At 39.3% G+C, this 21,433-nt stretch overlaps 1 protein-coding gene across 1 annotated transcript; it reads left to right on the top strand.

The window, feature by feature from the left end:
- Nucleotides 1-5,595: 5,595 nt before the first annotated feature.
- Nucleotides 5,596-8,955, top strand: npffr1l2 (neuropeptide FF receptor 1 like 2; the record flags this gene model as incomplete). The annotated part of the gene is made up of 2 exons (XM_017414536.3): nucleotides 5,596-5,795; nucleotides 7,734-8,955. Coding segments are annotated over 2 exons (1,203 nt in total), but the record flags the coding sequence as incomplete, so codon positions are not given.
- Between the last annotated feature and the right edge of the window lie 12,478 nt (nucleotides 8,956-21,433).

Genomic DNA, 21,433 nt, shown 5'->3' with positions numbered 1-21,433 from the left:
TTAGATCCAGCAAGGTGAGTAGCAGCGTGGTTCCAGGTAAGTGATCCTTAGTATCCGTAATCGTGGCGTGGCAAGAAAAACCTAGGACACAGGCAACAACAAAGAACGTGGTTAACACTAGGAGCTAGAGTTCAGATTAGACGCTGAGGCGAAGAATCTAACCCAGTAGGTTCGATGCTCCAGCGAAGGTCTGATCACCGCCAGAAAATACGTTATTATGGCAATTGTATAGCTCCCACTGAAATTCTATAAAACACCTTGGTGTCACATATATCACACATATGCAAATGTCATAAGCACTGATGCACTTTCATGCCATCACAGATGCTCTGGCACCTTTTGCTGGAAACAATCTGGATAATTCTTCATTTGGCATGAAGAATCCTATGACTGACTATTTTTTCTAAAAATATCTGAAACTTGGACTCATTTGTCCACAGAGCACATGGCCACCATCCTGTCTGAGATCAGCTTGTGTCCTGAGGTCATTCAGTTAACATAAAGCTTCCTTCTTGTATTTTTACAGAAATACAAGAAGTTACATTTCCCAGTGCAGCCATAAATTGCTTTAACAATGCCCCCCCCATCTGAAACCATGTGGCTACAGTGATCAGTGGCATGACAGTTTCTCATGCTGTTCTGCCTGAAGACTTGAAGGCCATATGAACCAGCTGTGGTGTTTGGCTTGACCTTTATATGATGAAGTTTCTCTCAAATCTTTAAATCTTTGCACAGACGTCGAAAGCTGAAGTTTTCATTGTCTCCTTCTGCCATGAAAAGCAGATAATCATGTAGTTGTGTGTGCTTGGTGTGGTAATAGCTGATAGTCCTCCTCAACACTCACTCTGAGTTTAAACAGGTTGCATGACATCTTCATTAATACTTTGGCTTGCAAAGTGGCAAGAAATGCTACTTTTAGTTTTTGATTTGTTTTTCATGAAGAAGTGTTTCTTTTGAACTGCTCAGTGAATCTGTTGAAGCTTGGCTCAACGTGGTGAGCAGGGATCCAAACCCAGCCCACTTTTCTACCCGATCTTGGTACCCTCAGTTGTTTATACTTTTGTTTGTGCACTCTTTCAAAATGACATCAGTTCTTCTACATTCTGTAGGTTTCCTCTATTTTTGCCTCTCACAGACTTTTTTTGAATTATGTTGCTAACATTAAAGTATACATTGGTCTCCATTTTTGTCCCTTTTCCTTTTAAATAACTGAAGTTGTCCAGTGAAAAAAAACAAACCCTTTTGTTTTATTTATTTATTTTGTTCAAACAAGTTAACAAAACCCTGGTTTTTAAGTCTTCAGTGCATGTTAGAAGAGTTACTAAGTTCTCTGGAAATGGATTTTGTAATGATTTGTTGTGCTTTTTGCCCGTAGCACCTGTTGATAGTCCCTTTATCTTTAACAACCGAAAAGAGCGTGATTACAATCCCCGGGAGGTCTGCTAAATTATGAAGCAAGCGTTTAGGTAACTAATGATCACTGTCTGTAGCCTGCACATCCTGGTCACAGAGGACAGAATGGATGGTAGTTTAGGAATGTGCAGCTTATTAAATGCATTTAAATGTTTTCTTCATGTTGTGCTAATTAATATTGACTCATCATCAAATCTAGATTGGACTACTTACAAATAAAAAAATTCAGCTTCAAGAAAATATAGAATAGAATATCAATGTTACTAATATTTTTAACAACAATGGCAAATGATCTGAGCTTAGTGGTCATTAAAGCTTCCATGTCTGACAAAAATGACCATGGGGTTGCAGGTGTATGGTGCCATCTGTACTGTTTCCTCATTAAAAGTGAGCTGTTGTTATAAATGTGCTCACTGGCTGCTTGTTTCAAGCATGACTCTGCTGCCTGTCTACCAGCTGTGTGTCAGGAAGTTTCATTAAGCTTCGTTTTGTGTAGTAATGCTTGACTGTGCTAACTGAATATGATTTTAAAGCTCCACAAAGACATTTTTTTTAAAAAATGTTTGCATCCTCACAGAGAGAATCGTGCATGTCTCCCCTCTGACTCTGCTAAAACAAATGTTGATAATCTGACGCCAATGTTGCATCCTCTTGTCACTTCTGATTCATTTGAAGAAGTGCAAACAATTCATAACCAGTTTTCCCCTATAATGTATAGACGTTGTCTGCGAGGATCTGCTCTTGACAGAAAATGCTTCAGACAAATACTTTATCACAGCACAAATAAACTAATGACATTCTCAGCCTTTAGAAGCTCTTTTTAGGTGTGGTTAGCCTGTAAAATGTCATATAGTTACCTCAAATGGAGTGCTGTTTTTATTTATTCATTCATTTATTTGTGTCTGGCGGCTCACAGCTCTGTGGTTCAGTGACAGGAAGCTGCAAAGCAAACCTCACACCCAAGCGAGTGTGTGGTGCCACATTTGGGTCGCATTGGTCTAAAAATGGCTTTGCCACTTTAGTTTGTGTGTTTTGACTTGATCCCAGGTGACAGGGATACTGTTTGCCGTCGTCATAGGCAGCTGTGATTGGAGCAGTTGTTATAAACAAGTGCGAGATTAGAAATCTTCACCAAATGCGAGAGCTTTCTTAATTTATATCCAGAGGTATATCTTTCAACAACAGGAAAAGTTTACAGGAAGCTGAGTGAGAGCTAAAAGGAAGACTTGTGTTGAAAGGAAGACTTATCACAGCTAAATCAGAGTAAAAGTTGAAGCTTGCATATTTTTGTTAAGTTTGCATCATAATCGATTACTAGTTGATACTTCTAGAATCTGCACTTGTTTTAAAAACATATGGAAGAAAACGGTGGCTAACATTTAAGACAGAGCAGGGAGCGTCCATATAACGCATCTAATAACTGACTTGTCAAATGTTTTTATGTATTAGGATTAATTACCTCCACCAAGTAGGTTTTCAATAGTGTTTGTTTGTTTGTCTGTTCGCCATATTAGTTTTGAAGTTTTCAGGAACAATTTGGGTTGTCACAAGAAACATTTGATTACATTTTAGTGGTGATCCAGATCAGGCATTGAGAGTGTTACTAGTTTCATCTCATTATAGTTTTTGAACAGTTTAAAAGTCAGTGGTTTGACTTCTACCTGCTACCTACACTAGACCAAATTTATTTAGGTATCTAGACACTGACATGTGATAAATAACCTACGTAAACATTAATTCAGTGGCTATAGAGAATAAACAAGACTGTATGAATGTATGTGTGAATTAAAAATGTCAATTAAAAGGCTTTCTATAGACGCGCCAAGGTTAAATTCTATTGTAAAGCCAGACTATTACCTTACTCGTACCTCCACTTGTAAGATATACACTAAATGAAATACGAGGTAGCTAATGAGATTAACTGCTACATTTAACCCTTGTGTAAATTTGTGGAACTTGGTTTACAGTGCATACTACAAAACAAAATGAAATAATTTACCATCTTCTTTCTCACCTTTACCTTCTTGACTTAGGCTCATTTTTTGTAAAAACATAAAAAAGAAGACATTCTTTTCTTTCCAACTGCATTCATGCAGGTGCAACTTTTGCGTTCCTCTACAACACTGTTCCATTTCAAGCACCTACACCTGTCTGCTTCCACATTCCTGCTCGGTCTGTCTACCTTGTGATTTACAGGAACCATTGTTTAGAGACTCGAGCTCTGTTCCTGCTGTAAACTGAGAGTGAGACACAGTGAATAAATAGCTCTGCCTGCAGGCCTCATTAGTACAATGGATCAAAATAGCAAAAGAAAAAAAAACTATCTGGTCAGAAAAGTGTGACACTTTGAAAGACAGTGAAGAAAAAGTTGTTAATAAATATGAGGGGCTTTTTTTGTTTTCCAGAGTTTGACTTTATTGGTCATGTGGTGAGAAGTGGTAACTGGCTGACAGTTAATACAATAAATAAATATTTCTGATTTTTTTCAAAAATCACAATTTATATTTATTCAATAAAAATGTTGGGGGTTTTTTCCACTTTTGATAAGAATGAAATTTTTATGTAAAATTTTATCACAGAAGCAAATCACACTCTTGTTCCTAAATGTAATGTAAAAAAAAGGAAAATGGCAAATATGAAATATAAATAAATCAAACATGTTTCATTTAGTAGGAGTTTAAAATTTTAGGAGAGTGTTTTGATTCCAGAATGACACAGTTGGGCATGGTTTACAGTCACTACAATTTGATGCAGTTTTGCTAAATTGTAGAGTATGTGATGTCTCTGTATGTGTGTGTATTTGTGTACCTGGTTTTGGATATTGTTGTAGGACCTTTTTCAGAACTGGCAGTCCTTACAGCGAAACATCATTTTTGGATTAAGGGTCAGGTTTAGATTTAAGGTATGATTTTAGCTTAGATTAGGCATAGGCATGTACTTGTAATGATTAACTTTAGAGTTAAGGTAATGTTAAATACTAAAATATCTTACTGCTACATTTTAAGACTAATACCCAATTTATAATCTACTGTCCTTGTTAATGAAATGTAATCAGCTGTAGTTTGTAAAGGTTTACAAGGTCCAATGTTCTGCATGTTTTTATTTTATTTTTTTCACTTACCCGGTGACTCAGGGAGGCAAGCCATGAGCAGGTTCTTGGTTGTGGCATCAAGCACCCAGCATGTGCGGGTTATGGCTCGTTCTAAATACAATGACAGGTGGGAAGATCGACTAGGGTAGTACACCTGTTAAGACAATAACGTAGGTTTTCTGAAGTAAGAAACCCAACAGAGCAGAAGTCCAAAAGCTTGCCGCATTATGATTTCAGCATGAACACAAATGATGAAAGCAGGGTCTCACAATCTTTCTGGTTTGTGGTGGCCAAACAATCATATTAATGTAGTTTTTCAATCCTTTGATATCAGTTCTTCCTATTACTGTTTCTCTCCTTTTCTCTGTGTGCACTTATACTGCATCTAAATATAGACAATTTCAAAAAATTTTCTGTTTTTGTTGTCAGAGAACAATCAAAATAATTGCTGACACTTTTAAATGACTTCTACATTGTTTATGTTCCACTTTAGTAGAATTATTTCCTATTAAAGCAAAAAGACATGTGACAAAACTTCAACTCAGGAGCTAATTGTACAGTTTTTTCCAGCAATAATTGAATCCACTATGCTCAGAGAGAAATGTAAGTGTCAGAATGTCTCAAGGTTTTCCTCCAGACTTGTTGCTTCATGCCTCTGCTCTACTTTGCTTCCTGCAAACCGAGATTAGAACTAACTCATTTATAAAATAGCATCAAATCCACAACAGGCAAAGAACAACACGGAAGCTTGTTCTAATGAGACACTGTGCAAGATTTGCCATTTTCCACATTTAAAAAAAATGTATTACTTAAGAGACAAAAATTGCATACGGTCTCCTGGTGTGAAGTCTTCTCAGACTTCTTTTCTTTCAAATAAGCCATTGACAAACAAGTTCATTATCACCACCTACTGGGCTGGAGTGTGAAACAGGGGATCCATTAGTCAAATGTGGCTGACTCCAAAGTAATAAAATAGTAAAAAGAAATAAATATTATGACAAGCCGTATGCATGTTGTCACAATCTCAACGTCTGTACCAACCAGGACACTGAAGTCATGTCAGCATCTTAAATATAAGTCAGTTGTAAAAACTAATAAGGTTTTCTAAAACAAAGCGTCATACAATTAATATATTGTATATTGCAGAGGCAGCTTGCTGCTTAAAAAGTGTTGTTGTTTTTTTTCCGACAGGATGGCCTTTCTCTAACACAGTGTGCAAGATGAGCGGATTTGTGCAGGGTGTGTCTGTGTCAGCTTCAGTCTTCACCCTGGTGGCCATTGCTGTTGAAAGGTTAGTAATTTGTTTGTTAAAAAAAACAGATTTGTTCGTAAGAATATGACTCCTTAATACTTAACATACATTACACTTTAAAACAGTAACTTGTTAATAGATTTTAACATTAATATATAGACACAAGTACAAAGAAAATAATTTTCATTCTAATTTGATAATTTAACCCTATAACTTAAATAAATAAGTAAAAAAAAAAAAATTGTTGCATATTGGTCTATATTCTTTTCAGCCATGGATGAAAAATACCACAAATTTAAGAATAACGATCATTTTTAACAAAGACAGCAATAAGTGTTGCAATTTGAAAGAACATTTAATACTTCTGTAAAGTTAAGGGCTTAAAATTCTAAAACCTCAATTCCAAAGAAGTTTGAATTTAGGGTAAAATATAAATAAAAACTAAATGCATTGATTTGCAAATCTCATAACCCCATATTTTTTCACAATGGAAAGTTTTCAAATGTGAAAACTAAGAAATTGTGCCATTTTGTTGGAAGAAAATTAGGATCCTTAGGAATTTGATGGCAGCAGCACAGTTTAAAGACATTGGGAGATGGGAGACAAAAGGCTGTTAAATAAGAAACAGCTGGAGGAGCATTTTGTAACTAATTAGGTTAATTGGCATCAGGTCAGTAAGAGGACTGGGTATAAAAACAGCATTTTAGAGAGGCTGAATCTGTCAGAAGTAAAGATGGGCAACAAGTATGCCCACTCCTGCTCGGCGCCTCTCACCGTGGGCAACTCCAGAGTGAAAGAGTGTCCAACCCCTCTCAAGGAGACTGGTTCCAGAGCCAGAGCCGTGCGTTGAGGTGAGCCCGACTATTTCTAGCCAGAACCTCTCAACCTCACACACCAGCTCAGGCTCCTTCCCCACCAGAGAGGTGACATTCCACGTCCCTAGAGCCAGCTTCTGTAGCCGAGGATCAGACCACCAAGGTGCCCGCCTTCGGCCACTACCCATCCCACATTGCACCCGACCCCTTTGGCCCCTCCCATAGGTGGTGAGCCCATGGGAAGGGGGACCCACGTATCCTCTTCGGGCTGTGACCGGCCGGGCTCCATGTGTGAAAGCCCGGCCACCAGGCGCTTGCCAACGTGCCTCACCTCCAGGCCTGGCTCCAGAGTGGGGCCCCGGTGACCCGCGTCCGGGCGAGGGAACACTGTGTCCAATATTTTGACTCGTTATAAGGGGTCTTTGGGCTGCACTTCGTTGGGCCCCTCACCTAGGACCTGTCTGCCTTGGGTGACCCTACTAGGGGCATTAAGCCCCTGACAGCATAGCTCCTAGGATCATCGGGACACTCAAACCCCTCCACCACGATAAGGTGGCAGCCCCTGTGATTCTGTCTGTTTCACAAACTGTAGTCCAGCTTGTGTAGAAAAAAAATACCATGTTCATTATTTAACATTGTAGATATAGGCTTTTGTATCACTTTAGAAAACAGTTGACTTTTCCAGAAATGGGTTGGTACGCTTAAAATGATAATCCAGGTGCTGGTACCATTTACATGGTTGAGCAAAGAAGAATGCCAATAACTAATTACAAACAAGAACAAAGTATACTCAAGGCAGTTACTCTACTTTGACTTTATTTAAAATAATGAACAAATGAGACTTTGTGACCTCATGACAGCACAGCATGCAGGAAACCCCCAACGTTTTAAATATGATAAACATTTAAATGGTAATGCATTAAGAAATGTTCACTCAGAGCAACAAAGGCTCTAAAGGTGTTACTAAAAAATATTGGGCTAACAGAATTAAAAGTTCATTGTTTGTGGACAGAGATTTTACAGTGTGAACACTAATTTGTTTGACATATGTGATTCCTAACCAAAACTGCTGGCAGGTCAAACAACCAACATTGTTTAATGATTTTGCCTGTGATTATACTTTATGTCTACTTGCTAATCAGTATTAATACTCTTCTTACAGGTTTCGCTGTATCGTGTATCCTCTTCAACCCAAGCTGACTCTGCTCGTTGCTAAGGTAGCCATCGTGACTATCTGGGTGTTGGCAGTGGCAATCATGTGTCCTGCTGCAGTAGCACTGACTGTGGAGAAAGTTCCCTTTCATTACATGGTGTACAACGATGATTTCAATCACACATTGCCCTTGTACACCTGCTACGAAAACTTTGCCAACCCTCAGATGAGAAAGGTCTACACTGCTGTGCTGTTTGCCCACATCTACCTGATTCCGCTCACGGTAATCACACTGATGTACGTGAGCATCGGAGTCAAACTGTGTTCCTCTGCTGTGGCGAACAGAGAACCCCAGCTGGCCCACGCCACGATCCAGGCAGGAGGCAGAAGACACGGTCAGCCAGTGATTTCGCAGAAAAAGATCAAGGTGATAAAGATGCTGATTGTGGTGGCTTTGCTTTTCATGCTGTCCTGGTTGCCACTTTGGACCCTCATGATGATGGCAGATTATGGTGGCTTGGACAGGGAGCAGTTGGACCTTATGACCAGCTACATCTTCCCCTTCGCCCACTGGCTGGCTTTCTCCAACTCCAGTGTGAACCCCATCGTCTACGGCTACTACAATAAGAACTTTAAGAGGGGCTTCCAGGCAGTGTGCAAAACAAAGCCCTTCTGTTGTATCATGCACCTGGGGAGCAGGATACCCAGATGGGGAAGAAGAGGAAGGTCTGTGCAAGCGCCTTGTCAAGGTACTGAATTAAGAGATGGCATCAACAACTATGGCAACTTTGTACTGGGGTTAAGGAATCGTGTCCATAATGACAACAAGTTGAGTGAAACACCAGAAGAGAACAGGAGCTCAAGGGTGGGGTGTGTGGTGGTCCACAAAGGCAGAAGTCTTTCCGATCAAGGCTTAGAAATGGTAGCCATACACAAGAAAAGCAGCAACGACGAAGGTTCGGAGAAGGTTAGCTCACTCGCAGTTTCAGTCTATCAGGCATGGGATAACTGAGAGGTAACATTATTAACCTACATGAGCAAAGCCATCACAGGTTGAGCTGTAGCTCCAAGGAGGAGAGAATTACTACTTGTGTCACATTACGAATCAAGTCAGTGATTACAGTGATGGCGACACAATGCCCACTATTTGTGGAATTGTCCCATCACAGCACAACCACCTAAAACACTTTTTATTAGACAACCAAGTCAAGACACCAAATAAAAATCATTTTTAACAAGCAGTTTGTCATGTTAGTAAGAAAGTCATTTATAACCTGTTTATGGAAGGTTTGCCTTCTAACCGATCAGATCTCTGCTTGATTGCAAATGTAAACCTAGTTTAAACATGAGGTGACGGTTTTGATGTATTTCTACTTGCTATTTTCAAATGTTTGTTAGTACCAAGTTTCAGTCTCGTGTTCAGGTTTTAATTGCATATACATAAAAAGGCGTAACCATTTAGGCTCTTGCACAATGGCAGATTTTTAAGAAAGTTCACATTAGAACTTGTTTCTTTAATCTTTGTTTTAAGACAAAATGAGAAGCAAATGAATCCTTAAAGGTGAAAATCAGCCCAACCAACATATTCACCACTTTTCTACTATCCACAATTCCACTCTGTACACATATATTAAAGATCAGCGTCTCACTGATCTGTATGTTGTAAAAGAGGAGCATCTCATTGCAGCTGCTATGCCTTTCTTAGCTCTCTTACAACTGCATTACAGCCATTTGTTCCAGATATTTCTGGTTGTCAAGTAAAGTGTAACTCTTAAGCACTTGTTGAAGCCTTTGTAAAATAACATCTAGCAGTCACCTAAAAAGTGTGCCTTCATAGGTAAAATTAAAAAAAAAAAAAAAAAACAAATTTAAAAAAAATCTACCTCCTTTGTAATTGCACAAATGTCTGTGTCATCTCTCCTTGCTAAACAAAACGCTAACATGAACAAAAATCTGTTGGTCAGCTACCTCGACTTCCATCTGTGTACTTTGTTTAATACATCCAGCAAAATAATTTAATACCATCACACTTTGGAAGCATTTAAGTGGTTCAAAATATTTTTAAAAAAGCACAATTGTCTTTTAAATCCAGGCTGAATGTGCTATAACTCCAGCAGATCCTTGCTATTTGTAAGGAAACCATTTCAGATAAAGTTATGGTTATGGCTTCATATGTGTCCTGTCTAAAGCATGTGTCTCACTGGGCTGCGACAGTTTGTGAACAGCATTTGTCAGGGAGTCTCCAAAACGTCTCAAAATGTTTGCGGGGGGGTTCTCAGTTTTATTATGTAAGTCACAGAGGCTCACACATTGAATTCACATTGAATTTTGAGCCCGTTTAAAAAAAAATTCAGAAAACAAATTTTCTTTCAAAATTATCACAGTGTTGTCATGGACATCTTGAACTTTTCTCAATGTAGTTTCTGTAATCTTTTCGTGAACTGCTACCTGTTCAGTTTCTTGCTACTTTAAGGAAACGTGTACATGACGTTAGCACAAAGCGTAAGGAAATTTGTGTTTGGTTGATTTTTTGTTGTTGTTGTTGTTGTTGCAATACTGCTTCCTGACAGTAAACCATATACCATTGGAAAGCCTGTCTAATTCCCTTTAAATGGTGACAAGTTTGTTTAAAAAAAGCATTTGTTGATTGAGGAGCAGAATTGAGTATGTTAGTATCACCCATGAAAAACTTGCCAAATCTTCTCTCCTAATGCCAAACCGCTTAATTCTGCTATTGACTTTTGTACTCACTCTTGTAACATACTTGTATGCCAGGTGCTGACCTGGAACAACCAGTGGCAAATGCATACCTCCACAGTCTGGGACCAAACTCAATCCTCCAAGATGATAACAATCGCCCCTACAGAGCAGGGTTTATCAGAAACTACCTCCAGATTTTGAGAGTGGAGAGGATCAAATGGCCTGCCTGTAATCTTCACCTCAACCCTGTTAAACCCCCGCAGGTGAACTTGAGTGTGTGACCAAGCTTGTGAGGAGCACGAGGAAGCGATGCCATGCTTTTAAGGCTGTGCATGGTTCTTCCACATGCTACTAAGGCTCCTGTTTGTCAAATGAAAAAATTGTGATATTGCCAATAGCTCTTCTTTCTTTTGACTTCAATCATCCAATCTAATAAACATCAGACAAGAGCCAATAGCAGAATGAGCTGTTTGGCTTTGGCAGAGAAGACTTTCATGGGCACAACCAACATACTCATCTCTACTGGTCAACTCACAAATACATTTTGTGATGTGCAGAGGCGTTTCCCTTCAGCTTAATAGGAGATTTGTTTTCTTGAGTTCCCCTTAAGACGCATGTGTTACTGTTCGTGTACCACCCCAGTCAAACTCCCCACTTGCCACTGTCCCTGGAGCGAGTCACGCCGGCACGGGCTGAGTACTTGGCACGACTCGGGGCTCGCTTCACCCAATAAATGGAAGAGTAGTGGCATTTTGCTGCGGCTGATAGAGCAATAATGGGTCTGTGATGCCTTTTAGATGTTTAGGAGTTCACCCACACCACACTAGTTAAAAGCTTACGTTTTGCTAATTTTCTCCAACTCCTGCAATCAGTGCATAGAAACACACAAGCCACAGACTCTCAGTGCAGGTGTGTGTTTTTAAGCTGACAAATGAATAGTTCTAGGAGCTTGATGGCTGATTTGAATAGAATTTAAATTTTTTTTTTTTTTTTGCCTTATTATTGAGAAAACATCTGGAGCTACAGCCCCAAATATCCAGGACTAAGTATGCTGTGGATAAATAATAACAATTAAAAGAACTGGTCAGTGTTGCGGTCTTGTAATCATGAAGCTGCAGGTTCGAGCCCAGGTTGCGTCAGGAAGGGCATCCGGCGTAAAACAATTGCCAAATCGTTCATGTGAGTTTGCTCGCTGTAGAGACCCCTGAAGAAGGGAGCAGGCAAAAGAACAACAACAAAAGAACTAGTCCAATTTGCTATCTTTCTTTCAAAAGTGTACATTTGTGAATGAAACCATTAATGTAGTGGCGGATGCCAAGGTGGGCAGAAAGCAGGCAGAAATGGGTAAGATATGAGCAACGGTGGACAACAAAATAATGTGCACAGACTAGAATAGTTTTGTAAGTCTTACACACAAAAATAAATTGTGATTTTCAAAAATTGGCCACACAAATCAAGATTTCATTGTTCAGCAAACACTCAGAATTCAGTGAGACTGCAACAAAAAATGTGCCTATTTTCTCACAATGTTGAGCCCAGTGAGATACTGGCTTAAGTTTAGGAGCTGCTGAGGTTACAACGTCAGACCTTTAACATAATAGCTGGGTAAACACTGATGTATGCTTAAAATATAAAACAACCCTTGCCTAATGCTTAATCCAACCTCAACAAGAAAAAGGATTTTTTTTTGTAGCTTTTTTTAACAACAGGACTTAGAGGCGAACTGAGCAATCAGCAGTTTTACAAAGCATGTTAACAATATGTTGGGGAAAAAAGTACATTTTTAACACCTTTTCCTCTAGGTCACACGTGTTAAACTCTGTTTTAGATGTGTTCTTGCTTTAAAACGCCTGGTTTAAATGGACGACTTGTGGACGTGCTTCTGGAGAACTTGATGGTTTGGTGAGAAGGTAATTAAACCATCTGAATCAGGTGTGCTGGAGCAGACAAACCTAAAACTTCCAGGCTTGGAGCTTGACACCCCTGCTCTAGATCATTCTGATAAACGCTTGACTACATAAAGAGTGAGGAGATAGAAGGCGTTCTTACCCAAACACCATTAAATTTATGCCAGTCACTGTGTGAAGTCAATGTTCATGACACATTGCTGGAGTATACGCCGATAATCCACGAGAAAACACAATCACAAAGGTTTCCATCGGATGGGTCAGCCAGCTGTTATGTTTACCATGTGACAGAAATGGAAATGTTACTGTTAAGAGTTCGCAGAGAGCAGCATATGTGCACCAATTCAAATGTAGATACATGGGGTGAAATTAATGCGGGACAGAAAAAGAAGCACTTGAAATCGCACAAATTGTACAGGCAGACACAAATACAGCATAACAAGGTGCAGGGAGACAACATGAGCGGCTATCGAGCCAACACCAAAAGGGTTAAAAATAGGGCAAACAGATGACTAAAGTTCGGACACGTACGGAAAAACGAGTCAAACACTACTCTCCTGTATGAAATGCAATTCATGAGTTCTTATAGTAAAATAAAAAAAAGATGCTTTGAAGGTATTGCCTAAAGCCGTCATCCTACGTGTGCTAATGCAAATGTGTGTTGATGTGTGAACAAACAAACTGCACGGCTGCATAATTTGTAGATGAATGCTGTTTGTATGTAATGATTTATGTATGCATTCAGAAGCATTTTTTATTTATTCGAGGATGGTAAATGACAAGCAAAGCTAATACTTTTACATTTAAAAAAAAATGCTGTAGATTTGGACAGTAATTCATTTGAATTCAGCTGGCTTTGTTTCTTTTTTCTGTAGAAGTACAAAGCTACAACCCAGTCTACCAAGAGACTCACAGCTTGAGAGCAGGAATCGCAAACAAGTGCAGAACAACAACAACAACAAATAAAACACTCAGTGAAAAAATGTACTTACCAGCTGACTGACAGGCTTGCTAGTAGCCAAGGTTACTCCCCGATAAATGGTTAGAATACCATCAGATTTTCATTTGTAGCTGTTTTTTTGGATCAGATTTGCAAAGCAGCTGTTCAAAAATAACATAGAAATCAGACTTGTGTCCTCTGGAATTTCGCATGGATGCTGGGATGTCTTTCAGTAAACCAGATCCACTTCTGTTGCTGTTTAACATCTTTGCAACATTAAAACTTCCAGATTCTGACTTGGTGTTCCAGTCCATAGACAGAACATGTCAGATCTGTCGTGTTTGCAACAGACACAAAACCAAACAAGCTGCTTTTCACCTTTGCTTCTGCTGGGATTTCCACCTTACGTATGCGTCCTTCCCCTGGTAGCTCGTCAGCTTCTGAGTTTGACAGTTCAGCACCCTGATAGTGGTCAAGATTAGATTCTCTTACCTTCCAGACACAGAAGCAGCCCGTATTTCTGCAAATTCGAAGAACAAAATTTCAGTGATAATTATTTTTTCACATGCGTTTTAGCACAAATAAAGCATTCTATGAGTGTCTTTTTAAGGTTCAAAACACGATAAACCTTAAGGCAACATTAGTTGAAGAACAGGGCGTCAACATATTTATATTAGTATAAGTAGGATGATAAAAATAGGCAGTACTCCAACTTGTGCACATGTGAATCCATTTTCATGCTAAAGTCAGGAATTTAAAGTGTAAACATTATCCACATTGCTAACATGATATGACGAATGTCACAAATGGACCGGAAAAATGTATTTCATGCAAAATATTTTGATAAAATGGTGTTAACAGACTGCCTGATGGAACTGACTGAACTAACTTGGTGATACAGCTCTGTACCCAAAGTACCCAACAAGTGGTTTGCACTTATTTCAGCCTGAATCCACCTCAATATTGGGGTCGCTTTTAAAAGCCAGCTTAAAAACTGAAAACAGGGTTGGTCTCGTGTGGGTTACGATATGTGAAAAGCCCACAATCTGTTAGCTAGCTGCGTGTTAGCCGTGTGTTGCTGTAGCTTAGCAGACGTCAGTAGCCATAAAACCGAAGTCCGTTGCTTTCTTACAAAAAAGCTGTGGCTCTCTAGTTGTGCCTTGTTGTGTTCCTTAACTATAGGGGAATAAAGTGAATTGAAATTTTTTTTTAAAAACTGCAAATGTGAAGCATGCTGATAATACTTTTAACAGAAGCTCTGGGCAGATACGCTTACTGTAACGTTGTTATGGTTCTGGCTGAATTTTTTTTTTTTCTTTTTAAACAGATTTTTGAAATTCTGTGTTCAAGCACAACTTGTAAACGAGCTTTAAAGGGGGCTTTCGGCAAATGTGAAAAACAACCGTCATAACCTCATTTTAAAAAAGCTTCTTTTCTGTCGCAGATAGTGCAGCAAAGATAGATAAGATCTGTTGGGGGCTACAAGAATGTCAACCAGCAAAGATGTGAGTTATGGTTGATACTGTAGGTCACTTTTTTTCAAGGTGCCATTTAATTCTGTTGTATCTCATGAGTTCCACCACTTTATTGTCGGCCAAAACTGAAAGCAACAAAACACCCCTTCCAACAAGTTGTAGTCATCACTCCCTTTACGATTGTAGCACAAGTTGACTATGTGATTAGAGCTTCAGCTTAGCAATCCTTTCTACCTTTGATATGGGGAATGCAAACAACCATGAGAGAATATAACTATTTTAATAAACTGCTAAAAAAAAATAAAAATAAAAATTGGGAAGTTTTACAGATGGGAGTAACTCATATAGACAATTTTCTACGTACAACTTTGCAAGTGTTTTGCTTCACTTTTAGCAACTATTTTAAAGAAGCACACGCTTGTTGTTGATCACATGGTTGAAATAAAATGTCCTCAGGAGGTATGTTCTTTCTGATAATACCTTAAACAAACATGCACTAATTACATGCTTTCTTGCTCCCTGTGCCAACCGCTTTATCCCGTATCTCTGGAAAGCACGTTCGTTACGGAAAGCTTGTTTCTCGTGTTGCTTCGTGATTAGAGGTGCGTTACTGATGGCTCTAATTGCGTACTGGGAAAAAAAACAAAAAAACAAAACAAAACAGGGAAGCAAGATACTCACTCACAAAAAAACCCCCACTACATGTTAAATGTGTTAGTAAGAAGGTAACAACGGTTAGAATGTAATTAAGGAGAAATGGGTGGGTCAAAGTCAAATACACCCTTTTTCACTTCTAAGGTCAAACTTAAATCACCCGGTCTTCTCCAGGCTCTAAGATCAGGTAAATACAATTTCAGATGAACAACACATGACATGTGAATGATTATTTAACAAGAACAAAGGCAAAATTTAGAAGCAGTGGGGAGCACTAAGATTCAGGAAGGTAAGTCATCCAGGTGCTGATAACTCAATGTATTATTTAGCTGATCGTCTTCAGTATCTAGCCCACCTGTAGCCTTTTTGTGTGAATTTTCTCCTGGCACTTCTCCTACAGGCCAAAAACATGCATGGTAACCGATAACTCGAAATTGTCCCAAGGTGTGAGTGAGAGCGTGAAGGGTTGTTTGTCTCCACGTGTCCCTGTGATGGATTTGCGACCTGTCCAGGGTGTGCCCCAACTCTCACACAGTGACCGCTGGAGATGGGTCCCAGCTGGATGGACTCCAAGAAGAACATGGCAGCACAGTTTAATTGCGTCTGACCATGAGATTCTTGGAGCAATGTCGTTTGGTCAGACAAGACCAAAGTACGGATGTTTGGTCATGATGCACAGCTGAAAAAAACTAAACCCATCGACACAAACCTCCTACCAACTGTGATAGAGGGGTGATGATTTTGGCTCCTTGCAGTCATTGAGTCGACCATGAACTCCTCTGTAGACCAAAGGACTCATGGAGTCACATGTGAGACCATCTGTCTGACAGCTAAACATAAATTTAATCATTTAGGGCTTGTTACAAAACTAGTCTCATACTGTTTTAGTCAGTCAAATTTTTATCACTTTTTAATGCAGCAATGTGAAAGACTAACAAAGTCACACAGAGGACAATTATTTACAGTTCTGATAAGCTACTGAGTCACGGTTAGTTTTGTACACAATACATCTTAGTTTAGTTTTTGTTAAAAAAAAATCATGACACCTTGAAATAAGTTGTTTATTTGAGACTGTATATTACCTTATTTCAAAGACCTGGATAAAAACAAGACTTTTCATTATGTCTCGATAAGTAAAACTTGTGAATTGGAGAAAAAAAAAAAATTAGATTGTTCCCATTCCTGTTGCTCTTTAGGTGCTTTGGGACTCGCTGTGATTCTGTTAGTGTGAATCTGACACTGATCCAATCCAACACCTCACTGAAGAGACTAAACAAGGATCCTGAAATTATTGTGCAGAGATTTCAGTTAAAAAAAGGGAATGACGTGGGAGCCGAGTATTTCATGGTTCTTTGCCAGCGTGGTGTGAGTTGAATATGTTTACAAGTTGTGTCTTTGTCGAAAGCCGAATCGTCGCCGTATTCTGTCAGAGCACCGAAGCTCTGATTATGTTTCTAGGGCAGGTTATCTCATTGTCTGCATATACAAGCCTAACTCTGTGTGTATGGTTTATATTTGTGTTGAAAACTGAAAGCATGCTTATTCCAGTGTCACAGACAAGAGGTGTTCAAAGCATAGTGGGCTTTAATGTTGTTACTACTGTTGAATTTATGTGAATGTATTACTGATGTCAAAAAAAGTAAAGTGTTTGATTTTTCTTTATTTATTTTTTTCTTGTGGATCAGTGTTACCTGATGCCAACTCAGGAAAAGCAACACAAGTCTCTGTTTGTGGCTTGTGATGCAACGCTTTGAGCCGGCGTGTTCTGCAGTTCTCTATGCTTTCTTGTATCGTGTAAATTGTGTCACGTAACTTGCACTTCTGTTCGTATTCGTGTCCAACACTTGAACCCAAATGGACTTTTGTTAGTTGGGTCTATTGCTGATATTTGGATACTAAATTTTTTTTTTTTTCTGTTGCTTTTATAAAAAAACGCTTTGAAGGAAAAACTTTTTTTTTGATCAGCTGCAACTTCAACTAAACCAGCGGTATGTCATTTTGCTGTTTATTTATGGTTTAAAATAATGAATGTTGATCAGCCAGTACACATACACACACCTTTTATAAAAAAAATATCAGAATGGGCAGAATTCAATGGAAGGGAACAAAACGTTCATAAAAGCTGGGACAGGAGAACTTTTACCACTGTGTTGCTTCGTCTCTTCTTCTTTACACAGTGCTGAATATTTTCATTGGGTGGCAGATCCGGACGGCTGGCAGGCCAGTTTAGCACCAGGACCTTCTCTTCTGCCGAGCCATGCTGTTTTAACAGGTGCAAAATGTTTTCTTGCTTCCTTTGGCTTTAATAAACACAAGCATCTCTGTGGAAGATGCTGTCTTTGGCAGCGTGCTGTATGTTACTCTGAAACCTGTGTATTTTATTCAGCATTAATGATGCCTTCACAGCTGTTCGACTTACTCATGCCGTGTGCACTAATGCTCCCACATACCATCACTGATGCAGGATTTGAAAGTGTGCACCGATAACAAGCCAGATGGTCCTGACGCAGCTTCCATAAATTTAAAACTTTGGTTCCAAGAGTTTTCCCCTCGCCATCAGTTCATCTCCAGTTTCTTGAGGCGAAACAAAGTCATTTCTGAATCTTCTTTGATTTTGTTTTTTCCCACCTTTGCATCTGTATTCTCTGACTATTGTTACAAGGGTTCTCAAGCCCTTGAAGGGATTTATTTCATTGTTTTTACTGCAAAAACCAGAAGCACTCAGAGAGCTCAAACCTCCAACCAAGGCCACAGCGTGATTAAAAACAGTGTGATCCGGATCATAACCTGGATCAGCACCAAAACTTAATCCATTGGTTTTTGGGACAACCCCAATATTTCCTGAAGATTTCCTCTAAATCTGTTTATCAGTTTTTACCTGATCTTTGCTAACAGACAGACAAACAAACCAAAGGACACAACCCTAAACAGAACCTCCTTGGTGGAGGAAACAAAAGGGTCACATGTAGGAGCAGAGAGGTTTTAACTAAGAGGTTACCAGGGACCTTGACCTTTGACCTCATGAACCTTGAAATCAACAGGCATCATCTTTGACCCATGAGGTGTCCAGCTGTGCAGTTTGACATTCCTACATTACACTGCTGCAGAGTTAGAGCACTAGGTCAGCTGTGACTTTGACCTTTTGGCCTTGAAACTAATGGTGATCACCCTTGACCTAAGAGGTGTCCTATTGTGCAGTTTAATTTTCATGTTGTTCAGCTGCAAAGTTAGAGCATGGGCTGATCTGTGACCTTGACCTTTGACCTTAAACCACCAAAATCTAATCCCTTGTTCCTTGTACCATGTTTGACTTTACCTGAAACTTTCATGAAAATCCGTTCATAACTTTCTGAGTCATCTTATCCACAGACAGATGCCACCAAAAACATAACCTCCTTGGTGGAGGTAAAGATACGGAGCACCCCGGGTGTCAGGATGATTCAGTGTTCCCCAACAAAAAGTTCATTTCAGCAACAAGTGCCGAAGCTCTGTGATGTTCTTGGGTTGGATCAGAACCACTGGCTGAGGTAACTGACACTTCTGTGGAAGCGGCATTAAGGTTTTAGAGCAACATCTTCTCCAGGGACATTCCTGTTAAAATCACCGTTTGTTCTATTTGCAAAAACATGGTCGCGAGGACAGAGGAACTGTCCTGCCTGCTGTTCTGACCTGTCCTCAATTAAGAAAGAAATGTTTTACAAAATACAGTTTCAGCAACAGGCCTGTACTGTTGCACACCTTATCACATGTTTGCAGGAATAACAGGGTAGAACTGGCTTTAAATGCTTCTCAATGCTTGCTGCTGCGAGAAGAAATGACAACTTTACAAAGTGGTAAAACTTTTACTGCCTAATTAGTTTGGCACATGTTGCGGGACTCAAATGTAAGAATGAATGTATATTAACAAATGAAATTAATGTGACTTGTCAAAACATGAATTGTTTTGGATTTTTTTTTTTTTGCTGTCTGCAATGAAATTAAAGTCAAAGTAAATGTACGACTCAGCTTTTTGTGTTGTTTTCTTGCATTTCCTTAGTTTGTTTTTTTTTTTTTCGTGATTTGCAGTTCTTCGTGGAGTTTTGAACTTTTCTCCATCTGTACTTCTGAAAAGACTCTTAACCCTTACCCTGACCTTTTGCAAATAAACTGAAATACCTCTTTTAGACATCTCTCCTAAAATTGGTCCAACTATCAAAATTATCTTTTATAATAAGCAATAATTAGGCTGTCAACATCAAATGCTGTTTTTGTACTATTTTTAATGACATTATTACAGTTTAAATGATTTGAAAATCCTTTAGTTTGCTGTTACACACATTTCTCAGTGCAACATTATTTTATAAAATGAAGTAATTATAATAAGCTGATGCATATATTAGGATCAAAAAGTATTCAAACCTCCTTCATGTTTTCAGTTTTATGTTGCACCTTGATGCTACAGTTGTCAATATTCTGTTTTTCCTCTTTTATCTACACCCAGGACCTTATAATGACAAAATGAAAATGGAATTTTATAAAATTTTGTAAATTTACTAAAACAATAAACTGAAACATGACTTTTGCAACACTTGAGCTTTAGCTCAGGTGCCTCGTATTTCTCTTGATTGCTGCTGAGAGGTTCCTGCGCCTTGATTGGAGTCCTCCTGTGGTAAAATAAACTGATTGGACCTGATTTGGAAAGGCGCACGTCTCCTGGCCGACAATCAGAACAAAAACCAAATCCACGAAGTCAAAGGAACTGCCTGCAGAGCTCAGGGACAGGGTTGTCGTAAGGCACAGATCTAGAGAGTCGCACAGGACCGTGTGTGCTGCTCTGACGGTTCCGCAGAGCTCAGTGGCCTACTTATTCTGTAAATGAAAGACGTTTGGTATTACCAGGACTCTTCTGAGACCTGGTTGCCTCATCACACTGAGCCCTGGAGGGGCGCTTACTGAGCTTCAGAGATGGGACTACATTCCAGGACAGCCAGAACTGCAGGTCTCCGCTGATCTGGACTTTATGGTCGAGGCACTTGACGTAAATCTTTCCAAGTGACTCTCAGCCTGTGAGGAGCAGTCAGGTCTGGTTAAACCAAGATTAACCCTCCTGATGCCTCATGAGTATGAGGCAGTCAGTGTGGATTAATGAGACAAATACTAAATCATAGCATCAGGCTGCAACATAAACAGGTGCAAACTAGTGTGTCTGACAGTATATATAAAACTTGTCATCTTTGTAAACTTAGTGTTTGACTCTACTGTGTAAATATTAGAGATCAACACCTGGCTTCCCAAAGTTGAAGTCCAGGACCCCACAGAGGGTTGTGAAATGTTAAGCAGGAGTCTTGAGTTGGTTATCTGTAAACATATTTAACTTACCTTAAAGCTTCATCATTTACAATTACACATTTTTGATATATTTGGGGGGAGAAAAAGAAAAAAGAAGCGATGGTGAAACCGATGAGAACGCCCAGTACTTCCCAGTAACAACATCATTCAGAGTCACAGAAAGTTGGACATTCCATGTCTGAACTGGCATGTTGATGTCCAGAAAGTTTTTTTTTTTTACACAATATTTGTTTAAGGTTGAATTCTGGAGATTGCTCTTCGAAATGATGATTTGACAGGTGATGATGTCACAAAGTTTTGAATGGTCTAAAAATTTCAATTCTTTTGCTAACAAATTTCCAATTTTTTCAACCCTTTTTGGCACATAAAGAAAGTATACATCAAAACTTAGGGTTAGGTTTAGGGTTGCTTTCCCATCAGGTCTCACACTTGTAGATGGTGCAGCTGCTCTGGTGGTTTTAGATGACGAGCTGACTCCGAGGTAAGAGCTTGCCCGGCAGCTTTTATACCCTGAAACTGAAAAGGCCGAACTGCTCGGAGAAATTCTTCTTCCGCGTGTCAAACCGACCGGAGTCCCGGGTTAACTTGTTCATTATCTGCTCAGTTTGCACGTTTTCCCAGTTAAGAGCCAAATAAATGACTCACTCAAAAGCCTCTTTGATCATGCATGCCGCTTTCATGGTGATCTGCTTCAGATCATTTTGA

The sequence above is a fragment of the Kryptolebias marmoratus genome, linkage group LG1 (assembly GCF_001649575.2).
Source record: "Kryptolebias marmoratus isolate JLee-2015 linkage group LG1, ASM164957v2, whole genome shotgun sequence".
Classification (NCBI taxonomy): domain Eukaryota; kingdom Metazoa; phylum Chordata; class Actinopteri; order Cyprinodontiformes; family Rivulidae; genus Kryptolebias; species Kryptolebias marmoratus.
The sequence above is the reverse complement of the archived record's forward strand: the minus strand, read 5'-3'. Positions and strand labels throughout refer to the sequence as shown.